Source organism: Suillus fuscotomentosus (assembly GCF_016647785.1).
Source record: "Suillus fuscotomentosus strain FC203 chromosome Unknown F5891scaffold_630, whole genome shotgun sequence".
Taxonomy (NCBI): domain Eukaryota; kingdom Fungi; phylum Basidiomycota; class Agaricomycetes; order Boletales; family Suillaceae; genus Suillus; species Suillus fuscotomentosus.
In genome coordinates, this window is record NW_024540142.1 from 1 (window position 1) to 13,298 (window position 13,298).

General features: G+C 48.2%; 5 protein-coding genes across 5 annotated transcripts; 4 read left to right on the top strand and 1 right to left on the bottom strand.

Moving 5' to 3' along the window:
• Positions 1 to 378: 378 nt before the first annotated feature.
• Positions 379 to 2,991, top strand: F5891DRAFT_1285550 (uncharacterized protein; the record flags this gene model as incomplete). Its single annotated transcript, XM_041370583.1, has 13 exons — positions 379 to 497; positions 546 to 679; positions 758 to 804; positions 880 to 927; positions 987 to 1,444; positions 1,500 to 1,533; positions 1,592 to 1,671; positions 1,695 to 1,728; positions 1,781 to 2,179; positions 2,234 to 2,304; positions 2,419 to 2,538; positions 2,592 to 2,668; positions 2,726 to 2,991. 13 exons carry the CDS (start codon positions 379 to 381, stop codon positions 2,989 to 2,991), a joined length of 1,887 nt encoding a protein of 628 aa, XP_041216108.1.
• Positions 2,992 to 3,114: 123 nt separating this feature from the next.
• F5891DRAFT_1096594 (uncharacterized protein) lies at positions 3,115 to 4,225 on the top strand. The gene is made up of 8 exons (XM_041363521.1): positions 3,115 to 3,171; positions 3,214 to 3,292; positions 3,345 to 3,469; positions 3,492 to 3,527; positions 3,585 to 3,710; positions 3,761 to 3,823; positions 3,881 to 4,058; positions 4,114 to 4,225. The coding sequence occupies exons 1-8, from the start codon at positions 3,169 to 3,171 to the stop codon at positions 4,155 to 4,157; spliced, it is 654 nt and encodes a 217-aa protein (XP_041216109.1). The 5' UTR covers positions 3,115 to 3,168; the 3' UTR covers positions 4,158 to 4,225.
• A 423-nt stretch (positions 4,226 to 4,648) lies between these two features.
• F5891DRAFT_891063 (uncharacterized protein) lies at positions 4,649 to 4,867 on the top strand (the record flags this gene model as incomplete). Its single annotated transcript, XM_041373295.1, has 2 exons — positions 4,649 to 4,745; positions 4,794 to 4,867. Coding segments are annotated over 2 exons (171 nt in total), but the record flags the coding sequence as incomplete, so codon positions are not given.
• Positions 4,868 to 5,475: 608 nt separating this feature from the next.
• F5891DRAFT_1251064 (uncharacterized protein) lies at positions 5,476 to 8,960 on the bottom strand (the record flags this gene model as incomplete). Its single annotated transcript, XM_041369895.1, has 9 exons — positions 5,476 to 5,492; positions 5,537 to 5,921; positions 5,981 to 6,115; positions 6,195 to 6,935; positions 7,000 to 7,140; positions 7,198 to 7,617; positions 7,785 to 8,131; positions 8,254 to 8,848; positions 8,913 to 8,960. The coding sequence occupies 9 exons, from the start codon at positions 8,958 to 8,960 to the stop codon at positions 5,476 to 5,478; spliced, it is 2,829 nt and encodes a 942-aa protein (XP_041216111.1).
• Positions 8,961 to 12,291: 3,331 nt separating this feature from the next.
• Positions 12,292 to 12,810, top strand: F5891DRAFT_1204109 (uncharacterized protein; the record flags this gene model as incomplete). The annotated part of the gene is made up of 1 exon (XM_041368975.1): positions 12,292 to 12,810. One exon carries the CDS (start codon positions 12,292 to 12,294, stop codon positions 12,808 to 12,810), a length of 519 nt encoding a protein of 172 aa, XP_041216112.1.
• Positions 12,811 to 13,298: the final 488 nt, after the last annotated feature.

The window sequence follows — 13,298 nt, forward strand, 5'->3', positions numbered from 1 at the left end:
TCCGCACACAGCTCGTATACACCTCCATTCTACTACACAAAGACAGAGGCGTCAAGACCTACGCAGCATGCTATCTTGCCGACATACTCAGGCTATACGCGCCTTATATCCATACCGAGCTGAGGGACATCTTCCAATTCTTCTTCAGACAACTAGCAACCGGCTTGAGGGGCGCAGACGCATCATACTATAATGATAACACGCCGTACTGCGTGCTATGTTTTCTCACACACGATGCATTTAAGCAAGACTTGTACGCTCTCACCTGACTGTACCGACTGACCACACAACAGGAAAGCTCTATGTATATCTGGTTATAACATCGGTGGATCCTCTATGTGAGTGCTTTTCAATATGTGGAAACTGAACAGTGCACATATGCACCATTCAAAGCACCATGGCACCGCCAATAACAAAACATCGTCTCCAAGCGCTGGCAAGAATTCAGATGCGCGTCGAAACCTCTACGTGCTCGGTCTGCCCTTTGATCTCACCAAGTGTGCCTACTTTTAGTCGTCACACCTTTCATGCTCACGAGTCACTAGGCCCGAATTTTCCGCCTTGTTTTCGCGTTTCAGTACTGTCATGCACGCTGTGATTCTCGCCACTGTCGATAACGCATCTCGCTGTCGCGGGTTCGTGGTAATGTCATCTCATGAGGAAGCCAAACGTGCAATGAGTGCGCTCTCGCGAACGCAAATAAAGTATTAGAGCATTTGCTTCGCGATTCAAGGCTCAACTTACTGACACGTCACAGAGGACACACCCTTGATGTATCTTGAGCCGTCGTACAACGTTCTCAAGGTGCGAGCTAAATCCAGTTGCAAGTACTCTACCTTATTTATCCCTTGTCACAGGCTTCCTAGATGACGCAGACAGGACGATGATGCTGGCATCCTCAAACCCTTCGTCACTTCCGGAAATGGAGTTCGATCACCAACCCGCACCTCCAACCATCAGTTCACCCCAATGCGCCTTCCTCGAAGTTGCTGGTATCGAACTTGCCGATTCTTCTCTTTGCTCAGGCCAGTGACTTGCATCGTCTGTTCTATACTTTCGGTCTCATCAAGGAGGTGAAGCTCATGGATTCTGCTATGCTCGGCAATGGAACCACAACCGCTCTAGTCGAATACGTGAATGTCTTCGATGCTCAGGAAGCCAAAGAGGCACTTCAACGACAGTTCTTTGGGACCTCACGCCTGGAAGTCCAATTCATCCAAGACAATATCTATCCGGTTAATTCTACTGCTGCCGCGTATGCCCAGTCTCCCATGCTACCGAAAACATCTGATGCCGGCCTTAATCCTTGTGCTGCTCCTTTCGTCTTTGGATCCCGCCACTTGCCACCCTTGGCTTCTGGTCTTAGCGCCGTTGCACACGATTCATTTGTCAACGACCTCAATCTTGCCAATAGACCGTCTTTACATTGGCTAACTCCAGCCGAGTAGACCCTCTGCTCGCAGCTCTGAATCTTACCCAAACCTTATCTTGTCATCAAGGAGACCTTCGTCCGGGAGTACGCTTGTCGTGGAGGTAAGCTTCACCGCAGGGAAGCACGGGATCCTGTCAAGATTGATGTGAACAAGGCGAGTTGAGTTTGGGACTCTTGGTGCAAGCTGGTTTTCTCAAAATCACACCTGACCCGCCTGCTGCTGCTGTTCAGGATACTTCGTACGTTAGTTACGGCTCAACAGCGTATATGTTGATTTCTGTGATTGGCCGCTTCTTGTACGTCTATATGATTCAAGTCGTCCCCTTCACTGAGTGAATCATATTACAGCGGATGGATGTCGAATTTAACATCGACCCAGATGAATTCCAGGCTCGCAAGCGCAGACGAATGTCAACCATGACCACTTCCCTACCTCCACCACCCAAGGTAGCCCCAACCTCTGCTCCTGGGGTACACAAAATTGCCACCTTCCTCCCTGGTAGGCTTGAGTTCGAACACGAGCTCGATAATGAAGCGGAGGATCTTGTGAAGGATCTAGAATTCGGAATTTGTCATGCACGAGGCGGTGATCAGATTATGGAAGATGAGAACGGCCTGGATGTACGTGCCAGGGCACGAATGCAGGAAGAGCGCAAAACTGTTGCTGGTTCCAGGAACAGCAGTCAGCCACCCGTCAATGGTGTCAGTGGCAATGGACATCTTTCAATGAACGTATCAAGTTCAAAAGTAAGTCTTGCCAGGTCTATTGTTGTACTCGAGCACTTCCTCCAGATATTCTAGCGGCTTAACGCAAGTCATCATACTCGAGATCATTCACATCTTCAACCGCCAGGCAGAGATCGTCAAGCTGAGTACGTATCTCTCTGTTCTCGACCTGTTATATATGTTCAATGTTTACCGTGTAGTCCGCACGCTTCTTAACTGCTTCAACTCCACCATTTTCCATTTTTTTATTTTTATTGTAGCTCGCAATTGCGCAGTGACACTTGCAACCCACTTACTTCCCTGGGTTCGCATTCTCTTGGCTCTGCCTTGTTTCACATCGACTCTTCATGCCAAAATTGCTACTATCCGACACCCGCGAGGTGAGATTTGCCCTTCAATTTTGGAGGAACTTCTTTTGACTTTTTCCTGTCAGTGCTGGTCTGCGTTCCACAAGCTCCTTCTTTTCTCCTTCAAGTTTCTGGCTCGATGCTAATCTCCAACTCGCATCTCGTAATTTTTATTGCAGCTCCCTCTGACTCCTCCCCGTCCTTCTTCATGAGTTCCCAGAGTTCCTTAGCGAGTACTACTTTAGTCTCTGCGATGCCATTCCTCCGCGTTGCATCCAGCTTCGCAACATCATCCTCAGCGCGTTCCCTATGTCTATCATCCTTCCTGACCCTCATCTACACAAATTTGACTCGATTCCCGAAATGGGACCGATACCACCCGTTCTATCAGACTTTGCTTCATGTCTCAAAAGCGCTGACCTCCGCAACAACCTCTATCAATACCTCCTTAATTGTGGAACCCCTTCATTCCTCACAACACTCTAAAATCCCTTGAGCCTGCCCGACGTGCCAGAGGGTTCATCCGAGTTGTACAACCTGTCACTAATAAATTCCCTAGGGCATTGGGCCTTTGCACGAAAGATGCATCCGCACCCAATCATATGGATAGGCTTCAGTCTCCAGGGTGTTAGGGATGAGGTGTACAGTGAAGGGACACATCTCATGGTTCATACTTTTGAACGCATTTTGTTTGCTTATGCTCCTCAGGTTCCCTGGTTCGAGACTCCAATAGTTTTTGACATTCGTGCAAAGCCTTGGAGTGTAGCAAGTTTGACTGGCACGAAAGGTGACGTCTGCAGCTTGCGGCACACCTGCACCCGCTTAATTTGGAATTGTAGATTTGCAAATGGTCAACATTACTTGCAGAGTTCTGTCACGGCCGGCTGTATCTACTCTGCCTCAAATATATTGTGAACTAGGAAAAGACTATGACGAGCGCGTACTACCGTCTATAGTTAACGAAGTCCTCAAGTGTGGTCGCACAGTTCAATGCGAGTCGACTTATTACACAATGTGAGATGGTGCGCAGTATTTTCACCTGCTACCCTGTTGTAAAATGACGATGGGTTATGTGTCAGGTGTCCCGGTTAATTCGCGAGAACCTGACGAATTGTGCATTGCGCTTTAATGCAGTGCTAGACGATGTGTCTATCACCCATTTGGCATTTTCACCTGAGTTTACGCATGCTGTCGAGGCCAAGCAGGCAAGTAATCTGGTACATATCCCATTCACCGAGGTAATTTTGCCCTACAGGTCGCTCAACAAACAGCTTTGAGGGCTGCCTTCTTGGCTGATCAGGCCATCCAAGAAAAGCAGGTAATATATCCTTGTAGTAATTATCGGTTTTTCTTAGTTCTGATGTGTCTTCTACAGTCTATTATAGTGCAAGCTCAAGGTGAGGCAAAGAGTGCTGAGCTGATTGGTGAAGCCATGCGCACGAATAAAGGATTTCTGGAGCTTTGTCGGCTTGAGGCCGCAAGGGATGTCGCCAACATGCTAGCCTCCTCAGGGAATAAAGTGATGTTAGATGCTCAGAGCCTCTTGTTGAATGGTGCGTTGTCTCCTACTTTGTAACGATTGCTACTAACAGATTCTTTGTTACGCAGTGACAGGAGAGGACACAAAAGAGTTACTGAAAGTAAAGAAGTGATCCTATTACCTTGTCTGCATCTCGTCATCATTGTACTGTCACTGCTGATGAAAATGCACATGTCGACTGGTAACAGTATAACTGCAAGTCGTTGCCTTGCAAGTTACCGCTCACCATCTACAGACACGCATCAGAACGACATGAAGAGGACAAAACAAAATGGGTCTTCTAATCACCGTAAAAATGAAGTCGCTAAGAGCGCACAAAACCACGAGCAAAATCAGACAGCCGAGTCTGACACTGAAGAGAGCTTTCAGTTGCCACGAAAGAAAGTCAGATGGGAGGGTAATTCCGAATCAGTGGCAGCGGTAGCAAATATGGAGAACGGTATTTCGGAGGACGATGCAAACACATCAAAGGTGAAGTTTCTCAAAGAGTGTTGTGTCCCATGGATCTGACCATCTAGTCAGATCTGCTTGATGATGTCTTGCCAATCGTAAGTCGTTCAATGAGTGCGTGTTTCCGATGCATATTAGCGTGTTTCCTCCAGAGGGCGCGTTGCAGGCCCATACTATGATTCTGTCAGGTGTATAGTCTATGTGCTCGAAGATACGCAAAAGGATGTTTACTTCGATCTTACGAGCATGCGTTGAGTGGAATCCTTCTCATCATTTTGCCCATCTGAACCTGTACCAGTTCTAGAACAATGCAATGCTGACATAGTGTTGACCAGCTCCAAAGCCGACGACCCGTTTATATCGGTCCTTCAGAAATTTGATATGCTCTCTATTGCCACTGCATATATGCGCAGGTACTCAACCCAATGACTCAGCTGAGGCTTCTGGAGGTGTCGCTCCCTCTTCTCTCTGAGTTGATAACCGAAGATACTGGTCAATTGTCATCCGACAGCAGTTCAGGCGCTGAGCCAAGAAACGCATATGAATTCATGCAGAAACGCAAACAGCCGGCAGGCGACCCAACTATGGAAAGATGGAACACGGCAATTAGGTTGGCCAACTATGCATCGGTGGAATCTTCTCTTTGTGTGCATCTAGATACGTGGATACGGTATTCCATCTTCTCCACCTCTCCACACATTCACACGTGCACAGGACCAAGCTGTCAAAGCCACCGAGGCGCATGCACTGGAAGCTGAATTGTGTGGACTAACTGTTCGATGTTCGTGGGGCTATACTTAAATCACCAGTGTGATCAACAGCATGGTCATGTAACATACAGACGATGCCGCCATTGGTGCACTCAAAGTATTTCGGCAATGCAACACCAATGAGTTGGTTATAAGATGTTCATTTGACACTGCCTGGTAGGCATGTGCTCACCGTGTTCAGCCACTTAGCAACGAGTAGGAGCATGGTTATCACACCCCTGATTGTACTGAGAAGGCATCATTGTGAGCATCCATATATCTAGACACTCACCTGACATATCACCCGCGTGGGCAACCGTGGCAACGGCGGGTGTGGATGAACGCGTCTGGTCATTGGCAGATGCCTCAGACTCAACGTTGGGATCCTTGTCGTGTTGACCGGAGGATGGATGTACGGTTACCTCAGACGTGGAAGGTGCATTGTGCGTTTTGCGAGGCACAGGACGAGGTTTAGGTACAGGACGCGGCTGACCGTCGACAGTAGTGGGAACGTTAGACACAGGAGGCTTGGAACCGGAAGCAGGTGTTTGTCGAATGGTAGGAGGGACGTCAGCTTCGTCAGAGACTTGGATCTCTTTTGCCTTCCCTTTGTTCCGTGGGTTCTTGAATTCCATTTCCGCGTGGTCTTCTGGATCCTCGTAATCATCGTCGTATCCCTATTACGAATGTGAGTATAGGACATTAACGGGAGATATGAGAGACGTCTTGAGCTCACCGTTGTGAATTTGTCAGCTTCACATTGTGGGAAAATGATGTCCAGTGCTTCGACATCAGTGCTGACATTGAACTTCTTATTTGGATTGTCCCACATTTCTCGAACTCGAGCTCTAGATGTGTTCAAGAACACCGCCTGCAAAAAGGAAGATTGATGTTAGCCCAAAATGGTCTCGAAGGTACGTATATGATATCAAATAACGACTGGTTCTTACCCGGAGCAAATATTCCAGGCCTATCGAAACATCTGCTGATATCAGAGCATCCGAAGAGGACGAGGACTTAGCACACGGTAGATTTGCGACATAGTTGATAAGTTTCTGGATCGCGTCCGTATGAGCTTGTTTGAGCGTGAGTCGTTCTTCAAGTTTGTGTTGCTCTTGCACAGACTCATCTTCGAGTGTATCAATGATAGCTTGAGGATCTGCCTGCTTGTCGCTGATGGTGAGCTCGTCCCACCAAGTCCATTCTGCAGTCGTCTCTAACCCGGATCGTCCAATTGTCTGCAGGGGTTGAACATACTGCGCGAGGGCCATCTCAATGAGTCTTCGGAGCGCACCGACCCACGGCTCCGACAATAGCTTTGGACGATAGCTCTGCATGTGCGTCCGCTCCAGAATGATGGCCTGCAGGGTGGGAAGCAGGTCTCGCGTATTGTTTTTGATGGACGGAGATGCCCAGTCCCAAGCTGTGACGTGCAGGCCCATAATGCCGGCAATGGTACGTGCCTCCCCTGCAATGTTCTTCGGATTGATGACGTTCCTTTGCTTTCTCTTCATCACTATGTTATGCAAAGCTTGGTACAAGACCTGCTCGTTTTCTCCCATTTTCGCGACGGCGTCATCAAATGTGCCTTTGTCCTTTGGTCGTGGTGGGAGCTGAGGTGCGATGTTGAGCATCACATTGTTCAGCCTCATGACAAACGATTTTCTGTAAGTCCATATGATTTCTGCGACCTACCATTGAACACAATGTTAGGACTTTCGTTTTTCGACGTCACGCTCGCGAATCGGGACTCACGGCCATATCTGCATCGGGTTCTACGATTCGTTGGTCCTTCACAATGTTCAACATCATGACCGTAGACCAGTCGTCCATCGTGTGCTGTCTCCCACCGATGCGACGGAAATGATCGAGCAGAGGCTCGAACCAATGACATATCTATTGTAGGGAATTTGTAAGTCTCCCAATCTTCCGATGTTCAATCGTTTTCTGTACCTCCACAATGCCAACCTGTGTCCTGATGAGATATTCCCAGATATAATTCATCATCCATGCTCCCAGGATCGGCTCTGGCGCATGTTTAGCTCCCAGCTCCGGAGTCAGGTGCAGGGTCACACGCGCGACGATCCTATCAAGACTTTTCAAGATGTCGTTACTTTTTATCTCGTCTTCGCTCTTCTTCGACAAGGACCACATGTCTCTCAAGGTGCGTATCACGCTCCCTCGATATATACTTAACGTGGTCACATATGCAGGCGTCATTTCCTCAATGATGTCTTCGTACCCCGTAAAGACTGCCTCCGCGTGTTCGTTCAAACTCCCGATAACCTCCATCCACGTCGACAGGTCGCCCTTCTCGTTCTCTTTGCAGGTCCTCATCGATTCGCGCAACATCGCGAGTTGTTTGGTGGCTTCCTTGTTACCTTTTCGGAGTCCCGCAGCAACCGAATGATGATGTTGTACGATGGGAACTCTTTGCGAGAAGAGAGCAATTGCAGGAGTCCGCATCGAATTTTGATTAACGTAATGTAGAGCTTGGTCAAGGTGAGCATTGACTTCGCATTTCGTATTGTATGACTCACTCCCATGCAGATCCCAATCGATGTGAACAGCCATGTCACCGTGAACTCTCGCCTTCGACGAAAATGCGGGCCTAGCTTGAGCAGCTGGGTTGCGAGCACCACGCATAACATTTCGTGGTGCAACACCTTCTGAATACGTGCGTTTTTCTTCCCGGTGGTCCGTACCTCGACGAGGGCCATGGTTGCTGCATCACGTTTCGACTCTTCTGGTGCCGCGTCGTAGGCTACTAACATCCTCTTGAACGCAGTTATTATGACCTCTTCGTCGGTCTCCCCGTACTCGGGCAACGCATTGTTGCGACTCAGATGAGTAGCCAGGTCATCGTTACCCTTCGCTAACAGTTTCCCTACAGAATCAACAAGGTCAGAGGTCCGCGTTGGGAACAGTGGCCTGGGCGGACATTCTGTGATGTCGCGTCTGCTTATACACGCGCCGGCCACTGTGGCATGCGCGGAACACACCACTCACTTTGATTATATACGACCACCCCCCATTTTCCAACACTCTCCGTGATCCCCATGATGACGCGCATATCGAACTGGACCTTGTTGTACGTGTCCATTTGGTCCGCGCTTATTTTGTCCATGGCCCTAAATTTATCCCGTTTCTTCGCCAGTACGTTGAACTCATCGTCTAGCTGTTGTTTGAATTTCACTAAGGCAGCAAGTCGGTGCTGTCCCGATGCGACCACGATAGGGTCTTTGTCGACGAGTTCGAGTTCAGGTACATCCCCCGGATCAAGGAAATCCTTCGACAACGAGTCTGCATTTTTGATGCGTGCGATATCGATGATGATCGGAATCGCTGTCTGGTCCTTCATGGACATGATCCCATCGCGAAAAGACGTCACTAATTTGTTAGTTTCTGTTTCGTTCTCGGCCCTATCATTATAGGTCCCAAACTTCAATCTCTTGCTGAGTGCGAGTATATTGATCCATGCAACTCCCGCTTTGCATTTGCCGACCTGGGTATCCAACTTCTGCATCATCTTGGCAACATCATTGTCAAGTACCAGCGGTTCTAAGGGTCTGGTGTCGAGGTGGAGATTCGTCATTTCTCCGTCCTGATAGACGTTTGTGTTAAATTTAGGTGAGTTCTGCTTCTCTTCTTGCGCATTTTTGACTTACCTCTGCATTGGCAGTCTTGCTGCCTCCTCCTTTCGTTTTTTTGGGCATTTGTACAGATAAAATTCTTGAATGTGCGTATCGTAGGTGGTGGTAGGTCTCTGAGATGGATTCCAATCGTTATCCGGCTCCCTTCGCCCTACGCCCTTATATTCCTACTCCCTCCGACCTTCGCCTTCGCCTCGTGTCACAATTGTTCATGTCCGCGATGATCAGATTCCGATGTCACGTGATATTGTTTTTTATTCATTTTATCATGTAATATATACATATTCTAATCTATTCTTTGATATTTCCGCCCTCGCCACGGTTGTGGGGGCGGACATATGTGATTGTCATATTGAATATATAAAAATCTTAATATATATGTTGTGTCTTATATGATGTCCGCCCATGCCACCGTGGCATATGCGGATGTGGGTATATAACAAGGTGTAAAGTGTATAGTAAGTACATACTGATATATGTCGCTATACATCTATTCATACCCACATATACAAATGTTACATATGTGGGTATGAATAGATGTATAGCGACATATATCAGTATGTACTTACTATACACTTTACACCTTGTTATATACCCACATCCGCATATGCCACGGTGGCATGGGCGGACATCATATAAGACATAACATATATATTAAGATTTTTATATATTTACTGAGTCTATCGTGAATAAAGGGTTACAATACCATATCTTGAGTGCATTTTTGTGCATTGTATAATCATCATTTTTAATACATTATTTGTACAATCACCCTCAACTTTAGTTTCAGAGGCCTTAGGGTCAACAAAACCATACATTTAACCGAACCTATTTACAAATATCCTTTATAATCAGGTCCCAGGTGACAGATGTCACGTGACCGGTTGTCGTTCCGATATTTGTTTATGGAACTTCTATTACGTAATAGGTCTAGACCTTCGGTCCGGACTCGGATCAAACTATTATTGCCTCTTACTCAATATAGATTGTGTACGCCTGTTTACCTTTTTATAGAGTTTGACATCTGTGAGAGATTTTTAATGGCGGCCTTCGGCCACCTGCTGCGGCACTAAAAATACTTTTAGGCTTCTTAACGTTGATAACATTATTAGACATGATACGATACTTCTTATCTTCGATAAACCTTCGTACTCAGACACATACTCCTCTCGAATATGTGTGTCCCCCCCTATTTAAACCAGCTAGAAAACTGATGAGAGTACCATACTCGAAATACCACCTCAGACTACCTAGTAGCCGGGGGTATTTTTTCTAGTTTACCTCTTCAGTTACTTGTGCGCCCACCAGCGTTTTTATTCCCTAACCCATCGTGGCGTATTGGATATGTGTGCGCAGCGGAGAAGGTGTCGAAGGCGGAAAGAGAGGGGAAGGTGAAATTTGAGAGTGCCCGCTATATGAAGTATAGGCGGTAGCGACTTCCTGCCAGGCGTTTTAAACACCAGGTGAATAATCAGGCCCATGGACACAACAGAAAAATCAAACCCATTGTCCGTCATAAATTCAATCTGGTGATCTGTGTGGACTTGAATGGGCCAAGAATGGGAACACAGGGTGTCGACCAGAGACATGGAGAAAAGCAACAGCAAGAATGCTTAGGAGCGTCGACACAGTCAAATACTCCACCTTCACAACACGGTGTCAACAATCAGCCAGAAGAAGATTCAACAGGACCGTCCAAAAGACATGGTGCAGGTCAATATCGCTTTCGACAAACCTCCAGGAGATGACAAATGAGCATTCAAGAGGCAGGTTACATCAACGGCAGACTGAGGGGGAAAACCCCTTGTTCTGCTTCAAAGATGTCATCTCTGACCATTACAAGGAAGATATGACGCACAATGGTAACAATCGAGAGGAACTCACCATGCTACTTAATGACATCAAGGCCGAAGGCAACAATGTAAATGGTAAGAACTCTCCATGATGGCGTGTTTGATATTTGGGCGTAGCGGAGAAGGTGTCAAAGGCGGGCAAGACAGGAGCAGGAGAATGTGGAGTGCATACTATATGAAGTATAGCTTGTGGCGACCTTCACCTACGTTTCTGAGAGGAGAAGGTGAAATATTAAGGCCCATGGACATATCAGTAAAGCCAACCCATTGTGCATCATAAATTCAATCTAGCGATGTGTGTCGACTGAAAAGGTCCGCCCTCGCCACCGTGTCCACGGGGGCAATAAAGACACCGCCTCCCCATTTATGTCCTCCAATATGGTCCGCACAGAAGGTGTGGCGCACAATGGGTGGACGAGAGTAAATACCCCTATCAGAAGGACAAACATGGACAAATGCCAAACTCACGGAGCGACGAACAACTGCACCTACTGGCACCGGAAGGTCCGCCGATGCCACGGTAGCCATGGCGGAAATTACCACGGTACCGTACCGCGTAAGTCTGCGGTGTCTGCCGTGTAGATGTTATGGCGCACAATGGAGGCACGCTGGAATCACATTGTATGTCTCAATGTTCGCCAAACGTCAGGCTCAGGGGGCGTACCATCCCTGTCCACCTGCGGCGATAATTGAACCGTAAAGTTCAACAAGTTCAGGGGTGGTCCGCCGTCGACGCCGTTGCCAGGGCGGAATTTGAAAGAGTGATCTTCCTCTCGTCTTGTTTCATTGCGTCCGTCACAGAAGATATGACGCACAATGGGTATAGCAGAGGGGTACCCCTGTGATGAATGGCGGTCATCGTCACATGTCAGGCTCAGGGGTGGTCCGCCCATGCCACCGTTGCCACGGCGGAATTTGGAAGAACAGTCCTCCCATATGGATGTACCGATGTGGATATACCCTCTTATGCGGTAGTGACATTATCGTCATTCGCTGCATGGCCAGTCGAGCTTTACATCGAATGGTATGAGTATGATCCACCCCACATATATGGGTAAGGGCGAACTGCACAATGATGTATAGAGGACCGCCCCTGATACATGGTGCGGATCACCACCCCTTTCAACTAACTTTCAGAAGATGAGAAACAAGTATTCGAACTACCTCTCATAACTGAAGTTATGGCGCACAATGGCAGAAATATCAGACCCAATGATGGGATCCCATTTCTACATATAACTCTACCGGCCAAGCGTCTGGCGGCATACTGTAGTTTTACATATAGCTCAACCGGCCAAGCGTCTGGCAGCAGACTGTATTTTTTTACATATAGCTCCACCGGCCAAGCGTCTGGCGGCAGACTGTATGTTTACATGCCGCTCCACCGGTCAAGCATGTAGCGCCACAATGAAATCTCAATTTCATTGGCGGATGCATCTTGGTTAGGGGTGGACCGCCACCGCCACAAAGGCTCAGGCGGCACTGAATTGTGCACCTCCTCTGTTGTCTCTGTACATCCACCATCGAAGGTATGGCGCACAATGGGTGTAGCAGGGTGGCGCCATATATCTGACTGGCCATCATCGCCAAATGCATGGCTCAGGGGCTCACCGCCAAGGCAAGCCTGGTATGCATCAGGGGGCGCCACCCCTATGATGAGGTGGGGAGTAACATTGTCGTCATTCGCTGCGTGGCCAGTCGAGCTTTATATCGAATGGCAATTGCAGCGTCCACCAGCCATATATTATATGGGCGGACAGCACACCGATGCACAATGGCCCGTCGAGCTTTACATCGTGTGGGCGGACCACCCCCTGAGCCTGATGTTTGGCGATGGGCGCCATTCATCACAGGTGTATCATGCTGCTCTACCCATTGTGCGCCATATCTTCTGTGATGGACGCAATGGCATAAGGAGAGGGGTCAGCTCTTCCAATTTCCGCCGTCGCAACAGTAGCGACTGCGGACCATCATTGGGCCTCATGTTTGATTATGGCCGCCATCCAGTACTATGGCGCCACTCTGTTACACCCATTGCGCGCCATATCTTCGATGGTTGATGTAAAGAGACAACAAAGGAGGGTGCTCAATTCAGTACCGCCGCCGTCGCAACGGTGTCGACGGCGGACCACCACTGAATCTGTTGAACTTTATGGTTCAATTGTCGCCGCAGGTGGACAAAGATGGTACACCCCCTGAGCCTGACGTTTGGCGAACATTGTGAGACACTATGTGATCCCAGCGGTCTTCCATTGTGCGCCATAAATTCTACGCCGCAGACAGACGCGGCATGGTAATATGGTAATTTCCGCCATGGCTACCGTTGCATCGGCGGACAGACAGGAAGAACGGTGAAAGGCCAGTATGCGTATTTGGTGGAGGTGTAATACAATAAATCGAACGTTATGCGGAATGCACTAATATAGAGTTGGCCGCTTGAGCTATATGTACATATCAGATAGCATGGTAACACCGCGCATATTCACTAACATTCCTGGCACTAGGTGGTCGACGGAACAGTCACAGCGACGAAGATTGTTGGCGTAAT